The 22,682-nt window shown below is 42.6% G+C and overlaps 1 protein-coding gene across 1 annotated transcript; it reads left to right on the top strand.

Annotated features, from left to right (window-relative positions):
- Positions 1-6,345: 6,345 nt before the first annotated feature.
- NRBF2 (nuclear receptor binding factor 2) lies at positions 6,346-20,747 on the top strand. Its single transcript, XM_041405040.1, has 4 exons — positions 6,346-6,503; positions 16,617-16,701; positions 18,105-18,145; positions 19,214-20,747. Exons 1-4 carry the CDS (start codon positions 6,450-6,452, stop codon positions 19,928-19,930), a joined length of 897 nt encoding a protein of 298 aa, XP_041260974.1. The 5' UTR covers positions 6,346-6,449; the 3' UTR covers positions 19,931-20,747.
- The last annotated feature ends 1,935 nt before the right edge of the window (positions 20,748-22,682 follow it).

Here is a 22,682-nt window from a genome sequence, read left to right as displayed (position 1 = left end):
GGGTGGTGGCTTTACAATAGAGCAGTGTGAGAGAAAATGCATTAAGAAATTTTAGGAAGAGAATTGGGGCAATACATGAAAAACACAGAAATGCTCACATTTTGACTTCTCATCACTTTTAGATGGCCAGCTCTTTTTTACCCTATTTTTATGCCAAAAATATATCAGCCCTACTCAATGGAAAAGAAAAAGTCAGTATATCAACTGCTCATCACTATGCTCTCACAAAATACTGAAAACAGGAAAGTTGCTGCTCAGCTTAATACTGAGGGCTTATAAACACAAACAGTTTTCCTGGTATCTTGCACCTGGACAAAGTAATGCAAAGGAATACTACTTAACCTTTCACCATTCCCACCAACTCCTTTAACTAAATTAGTTGTTCTGAGCAAAGAAATCACACTATAAATATAATTAGTTACTTGGAACCTGATCTAAAGCCTAATGAAATCAGCATAAGGCTTACAGAGAGAATGAGCTATAAAGAAAATATTAGTTTGATTGCTGTGGGCAAAACTACTTTCAGATCTAAGCAGAGGATTTAACTATTTTATTCGGCAAGCAATGAGAAAATATCTTCTTGATTCTAAAACTAAAATAAAAGACCTAATTAATTCTAGAATACCACAGCCATATACATTACTTCTTAGTATGCATGAATCCAATAGTTTCTTTTTTAAACAGGAATATTTAAGAGGCATTTAAGTGGTTGTGGATTCTCATTTCAGTAAACACATGTGAAGGCAATCATTGTGTTTAAATATAACAAATACAGCTAAAATCATGCATCTGGGTCAATCCTCTGCATGTAATCAGGATTATGAAAATTTAGTTTCTCTTATCTTTCTCAATAAATGGTCTGTGTACAGACGACTGGAAATTTATTCAGACATGGTCTTGCTATGTTCTTGTTTTTTAACTCACCAGTTTTTCCCTCCCTGCAAATCTGACTGATTTCAAATTCTGTCAGTTGCTTTGGTAGCTAAGAAAAGTGCCAAACTATGGCTGCTGATTTCTAAGCTGTGCTCAAGTTCTTTCAGAGACAAAATTCTCATGCCAAGGCATTGTAACTGCAAGTTTTCAGCGCATTTTTATGACTTGTTCTTTTGGTTCTTATTGCTGACCACATGTCATTATAAAGGAAAACGTCACTGAAGACCTTGAGAAGGCAAAATCCAAATAGACACAAAAGAGGTAAAGGTGACTGGAAATGGTTTTGATTTAGTTTACACCTTCTCCAAGATTTCACCGTCCTGAATCTCCCAGTCCTCTGACTGAGGGTCCTTCAGCCCCAGTTGTCAAAGCCTTCCTTCACCCACTGCCTTGCCCACAGCTCCTCTAAGGCATTCCCCAGAGGCAACCTAAAGAGACACAGCACATCCAGGGGGAAATCCTAAAATCTGGTTATTCTGAAAAATCTGACAAATGGAAGGAGGCCCATCAGTTTGATGGCTCTGTACATGTGTGGTGGGAAAAAAATTGTCAGAGGCATAGGGGAATCCCTTTTGTTTCAAAAGTGCTTCTTCAAAGAAACAGACATCCCTATCTCTCTTTGAGGAAGGCACTGTGTGGGAGGCTCTGTGGGCCCTCCTACAATGCCATGACTGAGAAGCCTGTCTTTAACTGGAGCTTCACTGAAAATGCACAGTCCAGATAAAATGCAAAGACACAAAGAGTAAATAAAGAAGTAGTCAATGCTAAGCAAAGTGTGGGCCGAGGAATTCTGCCTCCTAAGGAGGTGACAGTCAAATGAAGCTGGCTCATCATGTGTGTCAAAAGCAGCATCAGACAGGTAAATAGCAATTCTACACTTCCCTCCTACTCTCAAATTCCACCCTTAAAACACAGGGTATTTTAGGAAGCTTCCTGCTGACAGGCACATCCTGCCCAGGATTACATTTTAATAGTTCTTCTTTTACACAAACATTTAATTTATACTTATAGTCAACACGCTATTCCCATGCAGTCCCTCGGGAGGAGCAAAACATGCAAAACACAGAAAGGGTGGTAATGAAAAGGAATAACCAATCTGTATTCATTGATAAATTTGCAGATAATGTAGCAGAGTACTTACTATGGTTCTGTTTTTTCCAGAGGGCAACTTTTTATCTTTTGGATCAACACTGTAGACTCTGGCAGAAAACAGTAGCCATTTTCAGTCCAGTGCAGCAGAGGTTGGCACACCATCTGGAATGAATATGTGACATTCAGCACCCCAGGATCTTGGTATTTTGGACAAAAATCCACAAAATGCCCCAAGACTATTTTTTAAGTAAAGAAAAACTTCCATATAAATTTAGATTTTTTGAAGTAGCAATAACATCATAATATCACATTAAAGCCAATTTTACAAAGATGAGGTTACAGGTTTTACTCGCTTTCTGCAGCCACTTCAGGACATTGCAACATGATGCTTCTTGAAGGACCAGGGGACAATTATATTTTCATTTTGCTAAAGCCAAAAAGTACTACTTATCCACACCCTGGCTTGACTCAACATCACAGCCCCTAAAAACCTTCATTCTGTTGATACAATAGCCCTTAATCCTTTAGCTCCCATTCCACAAGTGGTAAATTGGCCCAGCATCTTACTCCTTTTTCCACTGAAGATAATGTGTCTTGAAATGAACATTGACTGTCTTTTAAACCGCAGTAAATTAAATTGTCCTTCCTCAGCCAGCAGCAGGAGTAATGGAAAACATTTCTCAGAACTAGTTTGTTTAATTTCTACAAAAGTGTTTGACCTAACAATCTGTTTTAGCAAATTGGTATGACTTACAGATAACTGATAAGCACACAGCAAAAACCAGCTATGCAATTACCTGTCATAAGTCATATATGTTATACAAAATTTAAAATTATACACAAACAGTTCAAGAATACAGTTTGAATAAATAAATAAATTAAAATCTCCAGTTCCATCACAATAGATGAAAAAAGGTAGTAAAGGTGCTAGAAATAACAGCTTGACAGTATGCAATTTAACTGCCAGGGTACTGAAAATCTCATCCTACCTAGTATTTAACAAGATCATCAACATCTGCCTCTGGATTAATGCACTATGGAAAAGGATAATCAGCTAGCTAAGTGTAAGATCTGATGTTTAGATGCAAGAAAATCAGTAAATTGTGACACACTAAATTCAGCATAACTTCATTAACAACTGAGCAAACAAGTTTTGTGCTCAAATATAAAGACCTTTGGCAATTTTTTTTCCTTTGTAGCACTACCAGAAGAGAAAGGAAAAGGCCAGGCTGCAGAGGGCTAAGGATTAGAGAAGGGCTTGTCACTGTGAAGAGGTACAGTGAGAGAGTGGGATGGTCAAGATGGGTACTATACTCCCACAGATAGCTAGATATTGCTTTTTCACAAGTGTCAGTCCATGAGCTAAAAGGAAGGGAAACGCAATGGCTCAGTACAATAAAACAATTCAATTTTATCATCTCCTGTCCGAGTGTCAGTGCTGACAGTGAAGTGCCAGCTACCCTTCCTCCCTCGCCCAGGCCAACCTATGACTTCAACAGCTGATACAGGACAACTTCACCTATCTCCTATTCAATCAATTGGCTCTAGCTCAAAACCCCTCTGGACTACACGGGATCTGACTTGCTGATACACAACGAAACAAAGTGATACATAAATTCTTGCAAATGCAAGTGGGAACTAGCAAGGCGTCTTTGGGAAGCTCCTTGCCAGAAGAGACCATCTTGTCTAACCACACATGTTAGAAGGAAAACTCCCCCCAGCACTCCCATGTGGCAGGGCTAGTCCCTACAGCACAGGCATGGCTGAGAGCTATGGCACGTCAGGCCATGTGGGCTCCCTCAGAGACCCAGAGACGCCACTCACCTCTGAGGATCGCAGCTACAAGGGCCACAAAGGGCACTCGGGACTTTCTTCACTTGCTGCTAATTAGTTTTTTCACTCCTTATCTTCTGGATGTCTCAGCTTCAGCCCCACCTTCTTTTATCTCTCCCTATTTTTTCTTGCCTTCTTTCCCCTTTCAGACTATCACATGAACTCACACCACGCTTTGTTCCAGCTGACAAAGTTGCACACAATCCCTCTATCACACTTTTCTTCTCTGGTCTTCACAAAGTTGTGAGGACCACGACTCTCACCATGTTCAGTGCCCTGCTGCACTGGTCCCTCTCAAGACAGTGTATTTTGAATAATTAATCACAGAATCATTGGGGCTGGAAAAGGTCAAGTCCAAGCATTAACCTAAAACTGCCAGGTCCACCACTGAACCCTAAGTACCACATCTATGAGTTTTTTGAATATTTCCAGGGACTGCTATTCCATCAGTGCCCTGGGCAGCTTGTACCAAATGCCTGACGACCCTTTCAGTGAATAAATTTTTCCTGTATATCAAATCTAAACCTCCCTGGGTGCAATTTGAGGCCATTTCATCTTATTCTATCACTTGCTATGTGGCAGAGTTGACACTACTGTGCTGTTATCACATACATGGTGGTGTGGCAATTTTAGTACCACTGCCACTGTCACCTGTTTCCATGCACTCCTGCAATGAAAAGCCATGAGAAGCCCTTCCACTTTTACTGCTTCATGACTGCTGGGGGAACCTTTCCCCACAGGAATGCCACTCACTGCTCATCACAGCCCTTGGTGTCTGTCCCTTAAGCCTCTACCTAGAACTTTTGAAGTGTATTTTGAGCTTCCATGGCATAGAAGCGTTTAGGAGCATAGCCTTTTTTGTTACCTCACATTTTGCTCTGTATTCCCCTCAATAAGCATTCTCTGTAAGAGAGAGCTATAACAGTAACTTGAAGTCAGAGAAAAATAGCAAGAATATAGCCAAAAGGTGAGCAAGATAGTTCTCTTTCTAAAGCATTTCAATTAAACTCACCCGGTGCGGGACTTCATGCTAGTTTTAAAGCTTCTCTGTAGCAGTGACTGGGTGCAGAGCTTTAGAGGTCTCAGATTGACACTACAGCAGCTAGCTTCTGGTGTCCATGTACAACTATACACAAATTTTACATGCCAGTTCCAGCCTTATATTGGCTTACAGCCATTATTTTGAATTACAGCCTCCTGACATTTATTAAACACCTAGGAATGCTGACTTGATACTGCCCAGAATATGATGCAACTCGAACACAACGATTTCTTACTCTTTGAGAGCCACATCACTTATTCCTAGGCAGGGTTTTGACCAGAAATTCATATTTTCATGTGTATTTCTATACATCCTCTCCACGCTGCACTGTAAAAGGCACTTATTTAACTGCTGTTGCACTACAAACCTCTACGGGCCATGCTGGGGGCACTTTTCTCCACAGACACCCCTTCACCCCAGCAAGATCATTATCAGTATTCCATGCAGGAGGATGGTGCAAGACATTAAGTAATACCAATAATGAAGACATTAAATAATACTGGATCCAGTATTATGTATATAATAATATATCATAGCTTGGGGTATGTCACTAGCCACTGATCACAATGAGAGCAAGCCCCCAGAGCCTGGCAGCTCAGCCAGTTTTCAGCCCATCTCTGTGTCTATCTAGATATACCTCATCACTTCCCGCACAGTGATGTTACAGGGGATCGTCAAAAGCCATACTAAAGTTGAGATAAATGGCCACAAACTTGGGTTAGAAATCTCTCTGTGAGACTAATCATCCTTACAGAACATCCACTAGCGCTGAAATACTTTAAATCAAGATCATAACCAGCAATGGCCAAGGAGTTGCTGAGACCGCTTGGTTTGTTTAGCCCGGAGGAGACTGAGGGAGCCCTCACTGTGGTCTGCAACATCCTTACGAGAGGAAAGAGACGAGCAGGCATTCCTCTCTTCCTTCTCGTGACCACTGACAGGCCTCGAGAACACGGCATAAAGCGGAGTTAGGGGAGGTTTAGGTTGGATGTCAGGAAAAGGCTCTTCCCCAGAGGGTGCTGGAACAGCTCCCCAGGGCAGTGGTCACTGCCCCAGGGCTGACAGAGCTCAAGGAGCATTTGGACAACGCTCTCGGGCCCAGGGTGTGATTCTTCGGGTGTCCTGTGCAGAGCCGGGAATTGGACTCCATGATCCTGATGGGTCCCTTTCAACTCAGCATATCCTACGATTCCAAGATTTCCTTTTATCTTCTTTTTTTCTTCACCATTGTAGAGCTTAACTTCTCCGAGAAGCAAGGAAGGCGACGCTTTTCTTTATTTTTCCTCACCCTCGCTGAGTGGCCCACCCTTATGGGAAGGGCGAACGAATCCCGCCCCATTCCCGACTTTCCCACAGGCGCCTCCCTCTGCCCTCAGGGCGGGCGGGAGGCGCGCGCGGCGCCCGTTGCCCCGGCGACGCGGCCCCTAAGTCTCGCGAGGCGGCGCCCGGCTCTCGCGGGCAGGGCGGAAGCGGCCGCCGTGTTTACAACCCGCGCTGGGGCCGGGACGCGCCGGGCCGGGCCGGGGGCACCGGCGAGCGCCCCTCGCCCATGTGCCCGCAGCCCCCGCCGTCCATGGAAGTGATGGAGGGGCCCCTCAACCTGGTGAGCGCGGGGAGTGGAGGGGAAGGGGGGCGCGTCGGGTCAGCCGGTGCCGCCGCTGCTCCCGCCGCTCAGACAGCGAGGAGACAGTGACACCGCTCGGCTCCTACCCCCGGGTAACCAGGCGGAGAGGGGCACCTGAACAGAAAAAGGGGCTCTTGCCGCCCTTCTTCCCCCCCAGACACCTGTTCAGCTCTCGTGTCAGGCCCTGCCCGGACGGGAGCGGGGCCCAGCGGCCGTCCCGGGGAGGGAGGGGGAGCGCTCGGCCCGGTCCTGCCGGGAATTGCACGGCGCTGCCCGGTGCCCGGGAGCGCCCAGCGGTGCGCGGCCTGGCCTGTGTGGGTTGGAGGGGTGTGGGGACATCGCGTTGCAAAAGCGAGGGACAAGGGCAGTTCAGGAAGGAAGCGACTGCAGGAAAGGTTTAGATGACACAGGCCATAACCATGAGAGTTTAAAGAGTTTGAGAGGCTTGTCAGGGCCTAGTATTGGCTAAGTGCTTCCTTTAACTTCAGAAGGTGAAATGCTTGAAAACCTTAAATCATTAATTGTTCTACTTAAACTAAATTTCTGAGGAACCTGAACTGAAACACAGAGAGTCTAAAAAATGCTTATTGACAAAAGCTAATCAGATGGCAAAGAGTCTGAATTGACTTAAAGAGTCTGTCCCAGAGACAAGATCTAGGTGAAGAAGAGTCAATTCTCTGCTGCCTTGTGGGTTTTACCAAGGCTGTATCTTGGCTGTGTGGTGATACACAGAGCATTCCCTTGGAAAACAAGTTTTGGTCCAGCAGCCCAGTTAGCCAGAGGCAGCACACTGAGAATACAGCTGTGTTGCTTCCAGGAATGAGTTAGATCCAGGAATTGTTTAGACATTGCCACGCAAACCTCTGAGACTTGTGTTGGTTTAGGTTTTAACCAAAGCTTATTTATGCCAGGATGGTGTCAGCCCTGACAAATCATTGCCTGCAGAGTCAATCAGGTGTTTCTAGGTTACTCTCCCTAGTTTCAGAAAGACTTACACAACTGTCATTGCAGACCACCTATGGATTTAGGGCTGGCAGTGTAGAAGGAAGATGGTCTGTTTAGACCATTTGTGCAGAACCACGCTGGGTATGTCAGCATCATACTGTCCCGGTTTTTACTCTGTCTGCTGAAAGACTAATAAGGAACAGCAGGAAATAGGAAATCTCTTGTAACCTGTTGATATCATAAGGTTAAAGTCAGGCAAACTTAAAGCATGGTAAAACAGGGGGGCTAAACTATAGCTAATTCACAGACATTGTAAAAACCTTTTTAAAAAGTAGATAGTAGTGCATAAGATTCTAAAGAGAAAATTATAATTGTATATTCACTAGTAGATGGCTGAAAGTAGCAACTTTTTTGGCAATATCACCAGTCAGTAATGTTTCTTACTGAAACCACTTAGAAATATTGTAGGAGTGACACAGTGGTGACTAAAGCCTGGTTTATGACCTTGCAAACACAACAGGAGTGTGCAGTTACCATGCCTGTCTAGCTCCAGGCTGACAAGGTCAAGACACTTCTGGATGGAATGGATGATTCAGGAAAAAGTGTTGCTTTACACACTTCCATACACAAAATTATGAATTTGCCTGTTAATACACTGTTTTTGTTTTTTATACTGAATTTGCCTGTTCCTGCTGCCTGAGAGTGTCCTGAAATACAAAAACTTTTTGTGAAACTGCTGTGCAAAATAGTCATGGATCATCATAGACAGGAGAGTGACACGTCCATTGGGGTTGTGTCAAGCACCATGGAAACTCCTCATGATAAGAGGGTTGAATGGGTACAGTGCCATGGTTAGGACATGCCTACATTTTTAAAAGACATGAACAGGAAGGAGTAACTACAAATCTGCAAAGCTTTTCTCTTCACAACCCCTCTCTGCTGTGGAGCTTCAGATTGACAACGTCATTCAGGGAAGGTGCCAACCTCCAAAATAAGAATGTTCATTTGAGTTTTTGATACCATCCAGTGTTACCTATTACACTCTCTTTTCCCATAAATTTTTTCTCTTACCTAAATCTAGTTCCAGTGAATTGGAAAAGCACATTTTTTCCAAATATGCCAATAAGGAAAATAAAGCTACTACAAAAAAAAAAAAAAAAGGAAAACCAACCAAAGCCATCAAATCACCCAACACCTAAACTACAAAGTGATTTTGCATACAGTAATCATTAGTCTTATTTAACTTCTATCAATGGTTTAAATACAAGATATTTTCCCTCTTCCAATATATCACAGCTTGACAATTTTCACAAAGCTGATTTTCCATCAGTTAAGGCTTTTCATTAGAATTTACCACAGTACTTGAATCTTGCTTTGTCTTGTAAAAATTGTCCATTAATAGTGGATCATTTAGTGGAGCATCTAAGTTACTGGAAAGCATGGATACTGTCCTGATTTTCCTGGCCACTTGATCTGACCAAAAAAAACCCCAACCAAACAAACACAACAACAACCAAACAAACAACCACAACTCACCCCTTACACTTTAATGCCGTATCTTATATTCTCCTGGCTTCAATTATGCTCTTTTTCTGAAACTTCTGAAACATACATTTCCCTAAAATAATATTTTATCTTTATGGAACTGAGTCTTCTTCAACCTCACAAAAAAATTTTTTTAGGTTATGCCATGGAACTTAAAACCAGCATGAAGTAAGTGGGGTCCCTGCACCAGCAGGCAGCTGTAAGGAAGTACCTAGCCCAGCTGATTACTTATTTCACACGTAATCTAGACCCGAAACATCTCAACATTCTTTTTACAAATTAAAACTTTACAGTGTAAAAGCATGAAGATAAGTCTTCTATGAGTAGTGCATGTTTTTATAGAGCATCTTGGCAGCTTCTCTGTGCTGCTTGCTATAGGGGCACTTCCTGCTGCCTTCTGATTTGGGCAAAGAATTTTGATCCCACATCCAGCCATAACTTTACCCTTAGGTGTAGGAGCAAAAGTTACAAGTTAAGCACAACCACACACTGCTGACCGTCAGAAGCTTGGAAATAACAGTAAAAGTGGGGCAAATCATACTAATCTCAGGAAGAGACTAGAAATTGCTCTTTAAACAGAGTTTGACACCCAGGAGTTCACAATTCTGCAGATTCTACTTTCACAGCTCAGTACTGTCCTGTGGCTAAGGAGCCATACCACCTCTACCTTGTATTCTTCCTGCAAGGTAGGGCATTTGTATGGTTTATAATTAAATACAGTCCAAAATCTGGTTAATAACTACCACCTCTTAAATTTCCTGAAGCATAAAGGACCCAGCTTGAGAGCTGCTGTTTTAGTGAAAACCAGAAAGCACAGAGCAATACTTGGAGTGAGAACAGCACAAAATGTGTATTCCAAGAATCTCATATAATGAAAGCTTTTAATATTAATGCTGCTAGCCATCATCAGTAGCAGCCATTCCAGTGCAAGCCAATCAATGCTTTACTTTAATGAATTATTTCAAAGTGAGCTAATACTACATCCACACAAAGGCAAAATAACAAGCAGAATAAATATGCAATATGGAAGTGTAGGAGGAGAAAATAAAAACATCTACAGAAGTTCACTAGAGACCAGAGAATTTAAACCACACGTGTTAATGTGTTTAAGACTTAATGCCAGCCTGCACTTCTGGTATTTTCATTGGAAAACCAGGAATATTATGTTAATCTACAGAAATATCCATGGAACCCCATTTGTTTTCTTTGATTTTTTTTTTCCAGTCTTAACCTGACAGCTGCTATAGTTCATCTTCCAGTGTAAAATGAAACCAAAAAAAGGCAGATGCACTCAATTCTGAAGTCCAATTACAGAGAACAAGCTTGTAAGGTAACAAAAGGGGAAGTATCACTAGACAGACATGCTTAACACAAAGTCTGTTTTTACCACAGTGGTGGAAGAATTGAGAGGTGTGAATCCACAGAGGCAGCAGCATATCTGAGTGAAGTGGCTGGAGGTGCATCAGATACTCAGCTGAACAGCCAGATCAGTAACAGCCACCTTGGAAGAGCTGGGCAATGTTTGGTGCAGGCATGTAACTGCTGAAAAGGCACGACACAAAACTGTTCCTTGTGGCACATAAAACAATTTGCAGCAGCTCCCAGTCAAGAACATAATTAGCTAAGCAGTGGGTGGTTGACAGGTGTTGTTTCCTCACTGTACCTGTGCTGTTTGGGTACCTACCAGCAGTGCCTTTCTGCTGTGTCACACTGGCCTTACATCCCTGTCATCAAGCCACAGAGCTGAGCTCTGAGTAAGCATGACCAGCAGTTTAAACACCCAAATGAAGCCATCTCGGAGAAGCCTGGTGAGACAGACTGAAGGCACAGCTGAACCCTTTCTGCCCTGCTTGTTTTGAAATTGTTGCTCTTGGAAGCTTGTTTACTGGATAATTTGTTGTAGTGGTTCAGATGCTCCTGTTGAGAGGTAGCTCAGTTGCTGTAACAGCTTGAGCCTCGTGGTTTAGGGCTACATACAGAAGCCCAGGCTGGTTTTGTTTTATCAGGGCAGTGGAATGGTTCTCACTTATCTTGTAACCTTCAGTTAGCAAGACTTGTGTAGTACCAGCTGCGACACATTATATATGGGGACAAGAAGGACATTGCCAAAGCAGCTGAGAACTGCAGGCACACAAAATGCCCTGGGAAGGTGGTGGAGTCACCATCCCTGGATAAGGAAAGACCAGACATGACACTCAGTGCTATGGTCTTGTTGACACAGTGGTGTTCAGTCGTAGGCTGAGCTCAGTCTTTTACAACCTAATTCGTTCTGTGAGTCTGAAAATGGCTCTGAAAAACAAGTTGAAGCATTTAGTGCTTTTATCATACTAAATGGATGAAAAGGAACTGAATGAGGTTGATTTGACTATGCAGTAGGTAAAAGGATACCACACCTTAATGAAGGTGCAGGTGATCAGGGAAAGGGCTGCAGCTCTGCCTGGATGGGTTTTTGAAGACTCCACCTAACCTGAGCCGTATTAATGCAATTTGGGTTAATTCCAGATCTTTTAATTGCATTTGCATGTTGAGGAACTCAGAGTAACCATTTCATCTGAAACTTGGAATAGGTTGGGAACACAGGCGTAGTCAATTAGAGCTATCCAGTCAATTAATGGGGGTTGCCTAAACAACTGCTTGCTTGTCTGCCCATATATTTAAAGTCTAATACTATTGCTTACATGCAGGGTGAACTTGGACATCTTTACAATACAATGTGACTCAGAGGTCTGTATTCTCCACATTAAGAGTCTCATGATAGTGTCACTTACTTGTTTTGCTCTATAGGAACACTAACCTATAATTTACACAGTTGAGTCATTGTTCTGTCAACCTTGCTAAATACAGGCTTTCAAAAACAGAAAATTGAGCTAACATGTGACTAGTGGTCTTGGTTGAACAGCCACAATGGGTTCTGGCATTTTTTGGTTGATCTTTAGTCATCTTTCTCTACAGAATACAAGTATTTAAAAATGGGGGCTTGTTCCTCTTGGTAAAACTACACCATTCCCCTTTCTTAAGTGTTACTGCAAATATATTCTCATTATTTAGCATAAGTTACAGTACAACTCTTTATTATTTTTACTTTTAGTGCAACTGCCATTAAATACAAGCATTTTCCATAGTCACCCTAATCCAGGGTGCACTTTTTAATAAATGAATGGCCATAGTTGATTCTTAGACCTCTCAGATCAAGTTTTGCACTTGTATTCTCTCTTCATTACATTTTTTCACTGCATATGAGGACATACACATTCAAACCTTTCTAAATTCACTGTTTCCTGGTAAGAATTGGTTTGAAAGAGGCTTCTGTAGAAGTAGCCTCTGACAGTGTGTGGGGAGAGCCATGGTGCACCACCTTGTCCCACCCTTTGTGGCCTGCTGCTGTAAACACCCACATGGAAAACACTTGGCACTCTTCTGGATAATAGAGCAGCAATGCAGTGTGCACTTTGACTGTTCAAAATAGAAATCAGACCTATATCCTTAAGGAAACAAATCCTAAAATAGATCCCTCGTCTCTCAAAAAAACCCTTCCCCTTGTTTTCAGCAGTAGGAGACCACAGGTATTAATCTTTTCTGGCAAGTATAACTGGTAGGCACAGTCCATAACATAAAATAGATGATAGCAGCATCAAACAGTGGTTTCACTTAAAACATTTACAAACAGAAACTTCTTTGCAGTTAAACTTTCATCAGACCCCATCATTCTAGCAGCTGGGTTTTTGCTGCCTTTGTCATTTTAAGTAAAGTGCTGTAATCTGTGCTCCATAACCCCATTAAAATACATCATTTTCTGGTGAGTCCTTTGTAATATACTAAGAAGGCTGTAAGCTTAGCATCTTGTGCAAGGCTCTGTCCAGTGAAGAGCTGTTCCATTAGTGGAACAGAGGAAAACAAAACATACCTGTCTCAGCCACAGGAGCCCTTTGCAAATGACTGCTTTGAGGAGATGGTAGTAGGCCTACTCTGTTTGAAGATGTGTACTACATCTGCCCTTTTTTTTTAGAACATTATTTTTATACTGTTGAATCAAACAGTTTTTTTCCTGTTATGCTCATTCCCACTATACCTAGCCGTCAACTAGAATTGTATGGGAAGAGTAGCAGCTTTCTTTCCTTATCCCCACAACCTAAGCCAGGATTGTACTGTAGTAGTCCTTTAAGTTGTAAGAGTATGCTGTGTCTAGAAAGAAAACATTGCTATTTTTTTCCTTTGAGGGAACAGTAATAGGTCTGGCAAGTGGGCCTTATGGCTTCATTTCTCACAGCCTGCAGTCACATCATTATCTAGTCTATAGCGGGAAACAAACAAACCAGCAAGGAAGTGGAGTGTTAAATTTGGGTTAAAGAAAGCTGTAGGTAAAGAGGAGACTCATTGCTATTTTAGAGGATTGTTTGATTGGGCTTTATTCTGCCATTTAGAGATTATATAGGCAATGATTTGGGCTAGTCAGGTGGAAAGATCAAATAGGAGCACTTCCTTAGAATAACAGTACAAACTTACTAAAGCAAGTGTCATCCCTCAGCATCTCAACTACAGTTAAAAAGGGTGTGGAAAAACATCTCACTCACCTTCTGCAGTTAGTCCAGAGTGTTTCAAGTCACTCAGTAAGGCTTGCCCAAATCTCTTAAGAACCAATTATGTTGTAGCAAGGTGAGGAAGCTTTTCAGCTTAGCCTTCACTCACACCTGCTTCCTGTTACAAGAGTCAAGTTGTTACACCTGTCCATTTGCCTGCTGGGAGTTCCTGCTCATCAGGATTGGGAGTAACATCTGAAAGTAGCTGTCAACCTGCTTCCCCTTTTCAATTCTGTAGTTTCTTAATAAATTATAATTATTCTACACCCCATCCTACATTAATTTCCAGCACTACAAGTGGAAGAAGAAAGAGAAATCAGATCTACAAACCCACCACAGTCAAGCAGCAGGTGTTTCTGTAATCACAGCAGCAAGACCAAAGTCAAAGCAATGCTGCTGGAATCTGCTGGGAACCAGCATTGTAGCATCAGAGCTGTTGTGTAAATACCTTCCTCTAGCATGACATCAGACCAGGGATAAACTTGAGAGTAATCTTCTCTTTAGGAGAGAGGACCTGTTCTTCCCTTGCCAGTTTTATAATGGGATACAGGCTGCTCTGAGTTCAAAATGGATGTGCTAACAGTGGCTGGAACTGCATGGCTGAGGGTAGCTGAGCACTAAGAACAAACCATCAGAGCAGACAAGATGTAGAAGCTCATCCATGATCATGGCTAGTAAGCATGCAGATACTTCTGTTGCACCTTCATCACTTGCTGCCAGGAAACAGCACTACTAATTTCTTCAAATTGCTTGTTGATAAATAAGCTAATGTGAAAGTGGGAAAAATTCCTTGGTCTTTCCACAATCAACTATTTGGAACAAACATGGGTTAGAATAAATGAATAAGTATTTTCTTGTCAACCTGTCAGGAAAAGATAGGAAAATAGGAATTCCTTGCCCATGACTGACTACAAAACAGCTAGTTTTCTCACACAGGGCTGTGCTGACAACTGATTTTTTTTTCTGGTGTGGCTCCTGTTGTTTCCCTTGGGAATTCTGTTGCATCGGAGTAATATGTCCTGACATGTATATTTCGATGTAAGAGCAAGAATGGCATTGTGACCTTGTCATGAGAGGACCCTAGGTTTTGTTTTTGCCAACATCTATGGACTGTTGTTTTCTTAATTTTATTCACAGTTCAGCCCAACTTCTTCAGACTTCCTTCAGCTTCACTGGAAGTTAATTGAGAATGGAAATAATTTAATTGCTCAATCAAATAAGAACTGAATGTCCTCAGATGTTCTGTATGTGCTCAAGTGATTTGAGTAAGATCACACTCCAGCAGTTTAAAACATACATGAATAATGTTTGAAAACAATGGGACTCAAATTCTTGTATGTAAAAACTAGTAAATGGAACTTGTCCTCTGACTTGTTGAATTGCTTTCTTAGCTCTTCTGTCTCTGGCTATTCTATTTTCTCTTTCCCTGTTTTTTTAGACCTGCCCATGCAGTTTGCAGAAGCAGCTGCATCAATACTAATTTACTGAAAAATTGTTTTGCAAAGAACTAGCTCAGGTGTTTTTATGTCCATGACATAGCTAATTTGTAATGGGACAAGCTGCCAGGAATAACCAAGGAGATGGCTCTATCTGTGCTGATACTGTTTGTTCATATCAAAGGGAAATAAGTTTATCTTTCTGGCATATGTCATTTGTAGAGGTCCATAGAAAAAGGCCATAAAACAGATGATTTTCCAATAGAAAAACAGTTCCTCTTCTAAGATTATTTAACCTCAGGGTAGAAGAAGTGGAAAGGGCTAACAGTGTTCTGAGGATTCAGTGAAGGTGAGGAAGAAGAATATAAAAAAGAATATTTCTTGTGAAGAATCAAGGAGTTGTGTTTTAGGCTTTTTAAGAACACACCATATTAGCATATGAAATCGGTTTTAGGAAAGCCAAATGTGTTCATGGAGTGATGTAACTGCCAGGGATTGCTCAAGAACAGCTGTTGCCCAAACAGTGTTTTCTCTACAAGTCATTCTCTTCTGTGGTGTCAGAGCTGCTAAGGTTCTGGTAGGACACTGAACTTACTGTAATACTGTAGGGCATAACTCCACTTGGTAGACAAAAAGGACAAACTGACCTGCATTTTGGGACTTACATTTTAAATGGATGTTAATATCAGTACCATGTAAGTACCAGTACCCGATGTCTGTTTACTTCAAGCTCAACATGTAGTGAAGTAGTCCTGAACAGTGTGTGTAACTCACAGTCTTACCAGCTAGTGCTTGTAGCCTTTCACATTACACAGCTTGTCTTGGAGGAAGGGCTATAAAATCCATGTCTTGTAGTAATGACAGAAAAGACTGCTTTCATGAATGTTGCAGTGCTGGTTATGCAATAGTTTCTCACTAAGTATATGCAAATACTTGCATCAAATGTTTGCTTTCAGCAACAACCTTAGTCTGTGTTGGTGATTTACATTAGTGGCTTACAAATACTGGTATAGATTTAACTGTTGTACAGCAACAACGTGACTTTGATACTTTTAACTATGGCTGTGCTGCAACCATTAATTGGTGTAAGCTGCAGACAAAAAAAATAAAGGAAGTTGTTCACCCAAGAGGCAAAATGTCTTGGGCATAGGGCAGCAGAAAATGTCAAATCAGCTGTAACATGTAACACAATTTAAGTATCTTGTATTCTGCCAGGTAAATTGGTCCAAAATACTCACAACTTACTGTAACTTCTTTTGGCCTAAGGTTCTTTTTACACAGCTATGGTAAGTGCCTGCCTAGAAAGGGGAACATGTGTATTCTGAGGAACAGCTTCAAAAGTATTTTGTTGTGTACACACCAGTTTTGCTGCATTAACAAACTTCAGTTCTTACCAGTACTGACTCTTGTAAGGTAGTATTAAAGAAGAAGTCCAATTACAAAGCTTGGAAGGGAGTGGAAATCTGAGCCTAAAAGCCTGAGAATTGGAATCAGTACAGGTTTTTCAGATGTATTGATTACTTTAAAGATAGGTATGACTGTTTGCCTATTAACCCTCATTGATATAATGTTCTTTTTTTCCTTTTAAGGCTCACCAGCAAAGCAGAAAAGCAGACCGCTTGTTGGCAGCAGGGAAATATGAAGAAGCAATTTCTTGTCACAAAAAAGCTGCTGGTGAGTAGGTTATTTCTCACATTTCAGCTCTTAAAATCAGTTTCTAGATTTGCATGCACCAAGCCTGTCTTGAGTTCAAGAAGTATTTGAACAATGTTCTCGGGCACATGGGACTCTTGGGGTGTCCTGCACAGGGCCAGGAGTTGGCCTCAGTGGTCCTGCTGGGTCCCTTCCACCTCAGCAGATTCTATGATTCTGTGTAAGCAGAATGTCTAGTTACTTGCAAAATTTTTATTCTTAAAATGTCAGTTTGTTTTTCAGTCCAGATCAAGAACCCTTTTGAAAACTTCTTTTCTCATGTGAGCAGCTAAAGTCAGACATTTCCAAAGTTGTTTAGGTTGGGGGTGGTTATCACTGTGAGGGCAGTTCTTGACTGAAGATGAAGCCAACACCTTGTGGTATGCACAGACTGAAGTTGTGTACCTGCTCTAAGCCAGTTTCACTTTATACTTTGCATTTTCTTTACTGCTTTCATAGGCGAGGTCACAGTGCTTTGTTGGTAAAGGACAAATGCTTGCTTACAAAACTTCCCTTTCCTAATGTCTGCATCAAGGCAGCTAAGAACAGGTGAGAGCTCCCCAGAACTCGAGCAAAACAGCAGATTGCATCACAGACCTTGACCCTGCAGGGACAGCCTCTCCTCTGTGAGATCTTGTGCATTTATCTGTCCATTTAAATAGTCCTGCTTCATTTTTTGTGTTGGAGTCCCTCAGCTCTCTGACAACATGCAGCTACTTGGCAGAAGAAGAAAGGAGGTCTTAACTGGTGCAACAAGTAGGACATTTTCAGTGACAGGGCTTGTGCAGAGACAAAGTAAGTGGCTGCTCTGAACATGGTAACCTAGATACCAGGCATTCTGCCTCCATTCATACATACTAGAAAATCCCATAAAGCGAAAAACTAATAGTTTCTTTGGTATTTATGGATACTCAGAGTGATGAGGGATTGCACTTACATTCTAAAATGCACACTTCTTGTTTTCTTGCACTTCATATACCAAGATAAAAGCCAAAAATACACTGACTGTTTCTTGCTTCTGTCTTGCATCGTTCTCAAATTTGTTTGAGAATTTCTCATATGTTGTCATTTTCAGCACTAGTAAGATATGCTCGAAGTCTTTCTGGAAATTACTGCAGCTCTAAAAACAAACTGGACTGACCCAAGCCAACAGCAAGCCATGGCAAGGCTGTAGTGTGTATCACAAAGTCTTACACTAATTTTTTCAGACCTCTGAAAAACAGCAGCTGTTCGCAGCCCCTGTAACTTGTAAATACTTTCCCTCTAGACTGCTGCCTTTATGTGGGATTGAGCACACAGGTCTGAGGGCTTTCCTCAGCTGTTGTGGCAGCTAAGTTCAGGTTTCCCAGCGTGCTGTAAGTGCTGATGGATGTTCTGTCCCGCAGGGTACCTTACCGACGCCATGAAGCTGACCCAGTCGGAGCAGGTGAGACCAGAGCGCGGCAGATGCCAGAACCAGCCACAGCCCCGTGCTGTGCCCGTGGGTCCCACTGTGTGTGATCACACCCCTCCTGGGCATTAGCCTCTGCAAGGTTTTCTGAACCCTTGGCAACTGCACCAGGAGTTTCACAAGTGTGGTAATACTAATCTTCCTAGTGAGTTTTTCCAAGGACAAGAGAAACCTTAACCCATCCAACAGATCTCCAGCTTTCTAGTCTGCCAGACATCTTCAAGCAGATGACAAAACTAGTGTCATGTTTAACTTTATCTGTGAGGCAGTTAGTATTTTGCTGCGACAGAAAACCAAGCATCTCATCTACAGTGTGTCATTTTGGTTTAATGCATCCTGATTGGGGGATCTCTACAACAACAGCCCTGACACTTTTTCTTATTCATTGCACAAGTCTATCTGTGAATGTAGTAGTCTGCTCAGTAGTTTTGTACCAGCAGGCTTTGAATTTAGCCAATATTATGAAATCTAATAACCCTTGGAGATCAGACATCTGTCTTTGCTCCAGTGGGTCATTCTTGTAGAAAAATGGTCTTTCACCCAGGTGAGTTCATAACTGCTGTGCCACTTCCTTCATTAAATATGACTGAATTGTTTGGTACCATACCTGGCCTTGGAGCAATTTGCTGCTTCATTTGGGTGTTATTGATGAGGCTACACAGATACCATCATAGAAGCATACGAAAAGTGTGCATTGTTTAGCCAGTGTGGCCGTGCATGCCAAGTGAATCTCTTCTGTCTTGGTGTTGGTCATAGGTCAGTTAAACTCTGGGTGCCTCTGCCCAGAGGTGTTTAGTCTGGTCAGTGACTTACAAACAAAAAGACCAGTAGTTATGCTAAATTTGACATGTCTGAATCTGTTGCACTGTACAAGCAGAGAGCACTTCCTGTTGGACTTAATGTCTGAATAACAAAAGCTCCCCCCCTTGGGCATGCAGTGGTGCTGTTTATGTAAATATTTACACACATCTAATTCAAGGTTTGTGAATATTTGGGTGGCATTAGGGATCACCAACTAAATTGTTTAATCTTGTTCTTACTCAGGCTCAGCTATCACTGGAATTACAAAGGGATAGTCATATGAAACAGTTACTGCTCATCCAGGAGAGGTGGAAAAGGGCAAAGAGGGAGGAAAAGCTGAAAGCCCAGCAGAGTGCTGACAAGGAAGCAGCTGCACATCTTCAGACTTCTTACAGGCCATCTGCTGAAGACTCTGATGATCAAAACATACTGGTTCCTGTCGCTCAGAAATACAGCTCTTCCACAGAGAAACATTCACAGGATATTCGGGGTGTCTTTGACAGGGACCCAGATACACTTTTATTTCTGCTTCAGAAAAAGAAGGAGCCAGTGGAAGCATGTATTGGGAGTAAAGCGCCAAAAGATGACAAAACAATAATAGAAGAGCAGGCAACCAAAATTGCAGATTTGAAGCAGCTCATAGAATCTCTTGTAGCTGAAAACGAGAGATTAAGGAGAGAGAATAAGCAGTTAAAAGCAGAAAGAGCTAGACTCCAAAAATCTCCAGTAGACAAGGAGTTGGATGTAGACACTGACTTTGTTGAGAAGTCAGAGTTGTGGGGTCTGCAGCAGCACTCGGAATCTGCTTCTTCAGCTGCAACTTGGCAGAAGTTTGCAACAACTGCTGGGAAGGCAAAGGACATTCCAATACCCAACCTTCCCCCCCTGGACATCCCGTCCCCCGAACTCCCACTGCTGGAACTGTCTGATGATATACTGAAAGGACTGATGAATAGTTAAAAACCAGGAAAAGCGCTCAGTGTAGTTACCCAAACTTGAGAAAAGGGAAAGCCACCAGGACAATGGTGATCTGAGGGCAGAAACATTTACCACAATCCTACTGTTGGAGAAAAGGCATTAAGCAACTTTGTTACTGTGAAATACACATCATATCTGATTTACTTCATGGAAGTTAAAGGTACCATAGTTGGTATAAGATGGTGATCTCTTTAGTCTTTCTCCCAATGTTTCAAACCAAATGACTGCCTGGAGAATGTTTCAAGTAACACAATCCTTCAGGGTTTTTAAGTATGCTATATGTAATAGTTATCTATAATGCCATAAATGATGGTGCAGAACCTAACTGTTACGGTTGCCAGTTGGCTGCCACTTCATATTGAAAAATGCTTTCTAGCATGAATTTAAACTGTGCATTTCATTATGCATAACTTTGTTAATTCAGATACAGTGCAATTTATACACCTCCTAGATGGATTTATGTGCCACACTCTGTATTCCTGACCATGTTAACCTCAAGTCAGGAGAGATTTTAATTTCCATGCTATGAAGGAACCAACTTACTCGTTCTGTCGATGTGGGTTTTTTTGGGGGGTTATCTGTTTACATAACTAATCAGGGTGCATTGAATCTAGCTATTGGTTTCTGTATAAAGTGACATGGTTTAAAATGAAAAATCTATACTTAAGGTAAAATACCCTTTTTGTTTTCAGTGATGCATGAATGGAAGTAATTCTAGCTGGCAGTATTTGATTGAAAAATAAATTGTTTACAGCTTAACCTGATTCAAAAAGGATAGGAAAATAAAAACCAAGGTGTTTTGACACTGTCTGTTACATCTGTACAAATGTTGCCGAGTATAAAGTACAAATTAGTACTTGTTGTAAGTGTTAGGATACAACTACAGCTGAGCTTCCACATTCATCATCCAGCAAATTCAAGAAAGCTGGGGTGAATTCAGAGGGTCTTGCCCACCTGTGGAGTGATCTGGCTGACAGCTGGGTTCCAGCCCAGTGCTGGAGCATCAGCAGAGCGGCTCCATGGATTTGCTGGGGCACAGCGCAGCAGGAGCTGTAGGAACAGTGCTGAGGGTGCTGGGTCTGAGCAGGGCCATGCCCACCCCGAGGGTGCTGGGTCTGAGCAGGGCCACGCACACCCCGAGGGTGCTGGGTCTGAGCAGGGCCATGCACACCCTGAGGGTGCTGGGTCTGAGCAGGGCCATGCACACCCTGAGGGTGCTGGGTCTGAGCAGGGCTATATACTCCCTGAGGGTGCTGGGTCTGAGCAGGGCTATATACTCCCTGAGGGTGCTGGGTCTGAGCAGGGCCTTGTACACCCCTGAGCGTGCTGGGTCTGAGCAGGGCCATGCACGCTCCTGAGGGTGCTGGGTCTGAGCAGGGCCATGCAGCCTCCTCACACCCATCCCTCCCAGCACGGGTCAGCCCCTGCCCTGGAGCCCAGCTGGGGCTTTCCCTAGGGGTGTTTCAGTGTCTAGTGGAGGCATGAATTACCTTCAGCTGTTACTGATTAGTGAAGTGTTCAGTATTGGAAGGTATGGCATTTTAAGTTATTCCTGTGCTGTTAAAAGGTAAACTTGTTTTCTAAGAGTATATTTTTCTTCCAGAATAGACTTGGAAGTACAGCAAGAACGCTTTACTGCTGTGCAAATTCTCCCCTTACCTCTGTATACCTGGCATCTTCTGTGCTTGAAGGAGCGTAGGGACTGGAGGTTAGGAAAAGTCTATAGAAACAGAGGTAAGACAATTTCATAAGAGGAGGTGCCTTGTGCTGAATTGTAGCTGGAATTTTATCTTGCTGGCTGGGGAAATAAAAAAGTTATTTTTCACATGGAGCAGTTCAGCAAACAGCCCTATCCAGCTATGATGAGGTGACCTGTTCCAGGTCAGGCCCAGCTCTCTGCTCCCACCAAAGGGCAAGTCCCAGTCTCTGCTGGCCCCTGCCTGGCTGACTATTCCAGGTAACAGGGCAGAGGAGCATGCTGTTTCTATCATGTAAGTAAAGCAAGAAAATAGCATGTGCTCACAAGATGGAGATTAAATTATTTAAGCACCTACCTCATGCCGCTGCTGGGGGGGTAGCTCAGGGTTGTTGACTACAAGACAGACATATCAGTGGTGTCTGCAAATGGCAGCTAGAGGAGAAGCAAGCAGTTTTTAGGTCTGTTGAAGTCACAGTTCTTCAGAGGTGGGAGCATGGGAATTGCAAGCTCTACCTTCTTCACTTTAACACTAAACTGTCCCTTCACATGCAGCTGCATAAACAAAACACCAGATCTGAAAGAAGCTGTTTGTCTGTGGGAAGGATGGCCAAGTAGGGGCAAAACTCCATACTGCCACTTTTGGAAGTGGTGCTAAGACTTCTCTCTCTCTCCTGCAAAGCAAATGTTTGTTTGTTCTTGCAGTCTGCCTACTCAACACGACTGCTGCTGAATCCAACTCCAGGCAGTAAGGCTGAGCACGGGCACGTTCCACTCTCGTGAGTGATGCTGAGTTTTTTAAAGTAAGGAATTCTTCAGTCCGAATCCAGAGCTAAGCAATTCCTCAGTGCATTGGAAGAAAGGTAGGTTGTACCGAGAATACTCACCACTAGAGGACAGGTTTTACAGATTCATAGCAATAAAGCTAGGGAAGTTCTTCTTCCACGGCTGTCAGCAATTTGTGTCACAACAATTTAAAACTGTTTCAAGTTGTTAAACTTGCGAGCGCGGTGTGGCCGGGCGGGCTGGGCGGTGCTC

This window comes from Onychostruthus taczanowskii, unplaced genomic scaffold (assembly GCF_017590055.1).
Source record: "Onychostruthus taczanowskii isolate IOZ18803 unplaced genomic scaffold, ASM1759005v1 scaffold22, whole genome shotgun sequence".
NCBI classification, from domain to species: domain Eukaryota; kingdom Metazoa; phylum Chordata; class Aves; order Passeriformes; family Passeridae; genus Onychostruthus; species Onychostruthus taczanowskii.
This window is presented reverse-complemented; position numbering and strand designations above follow the sequence as displayed.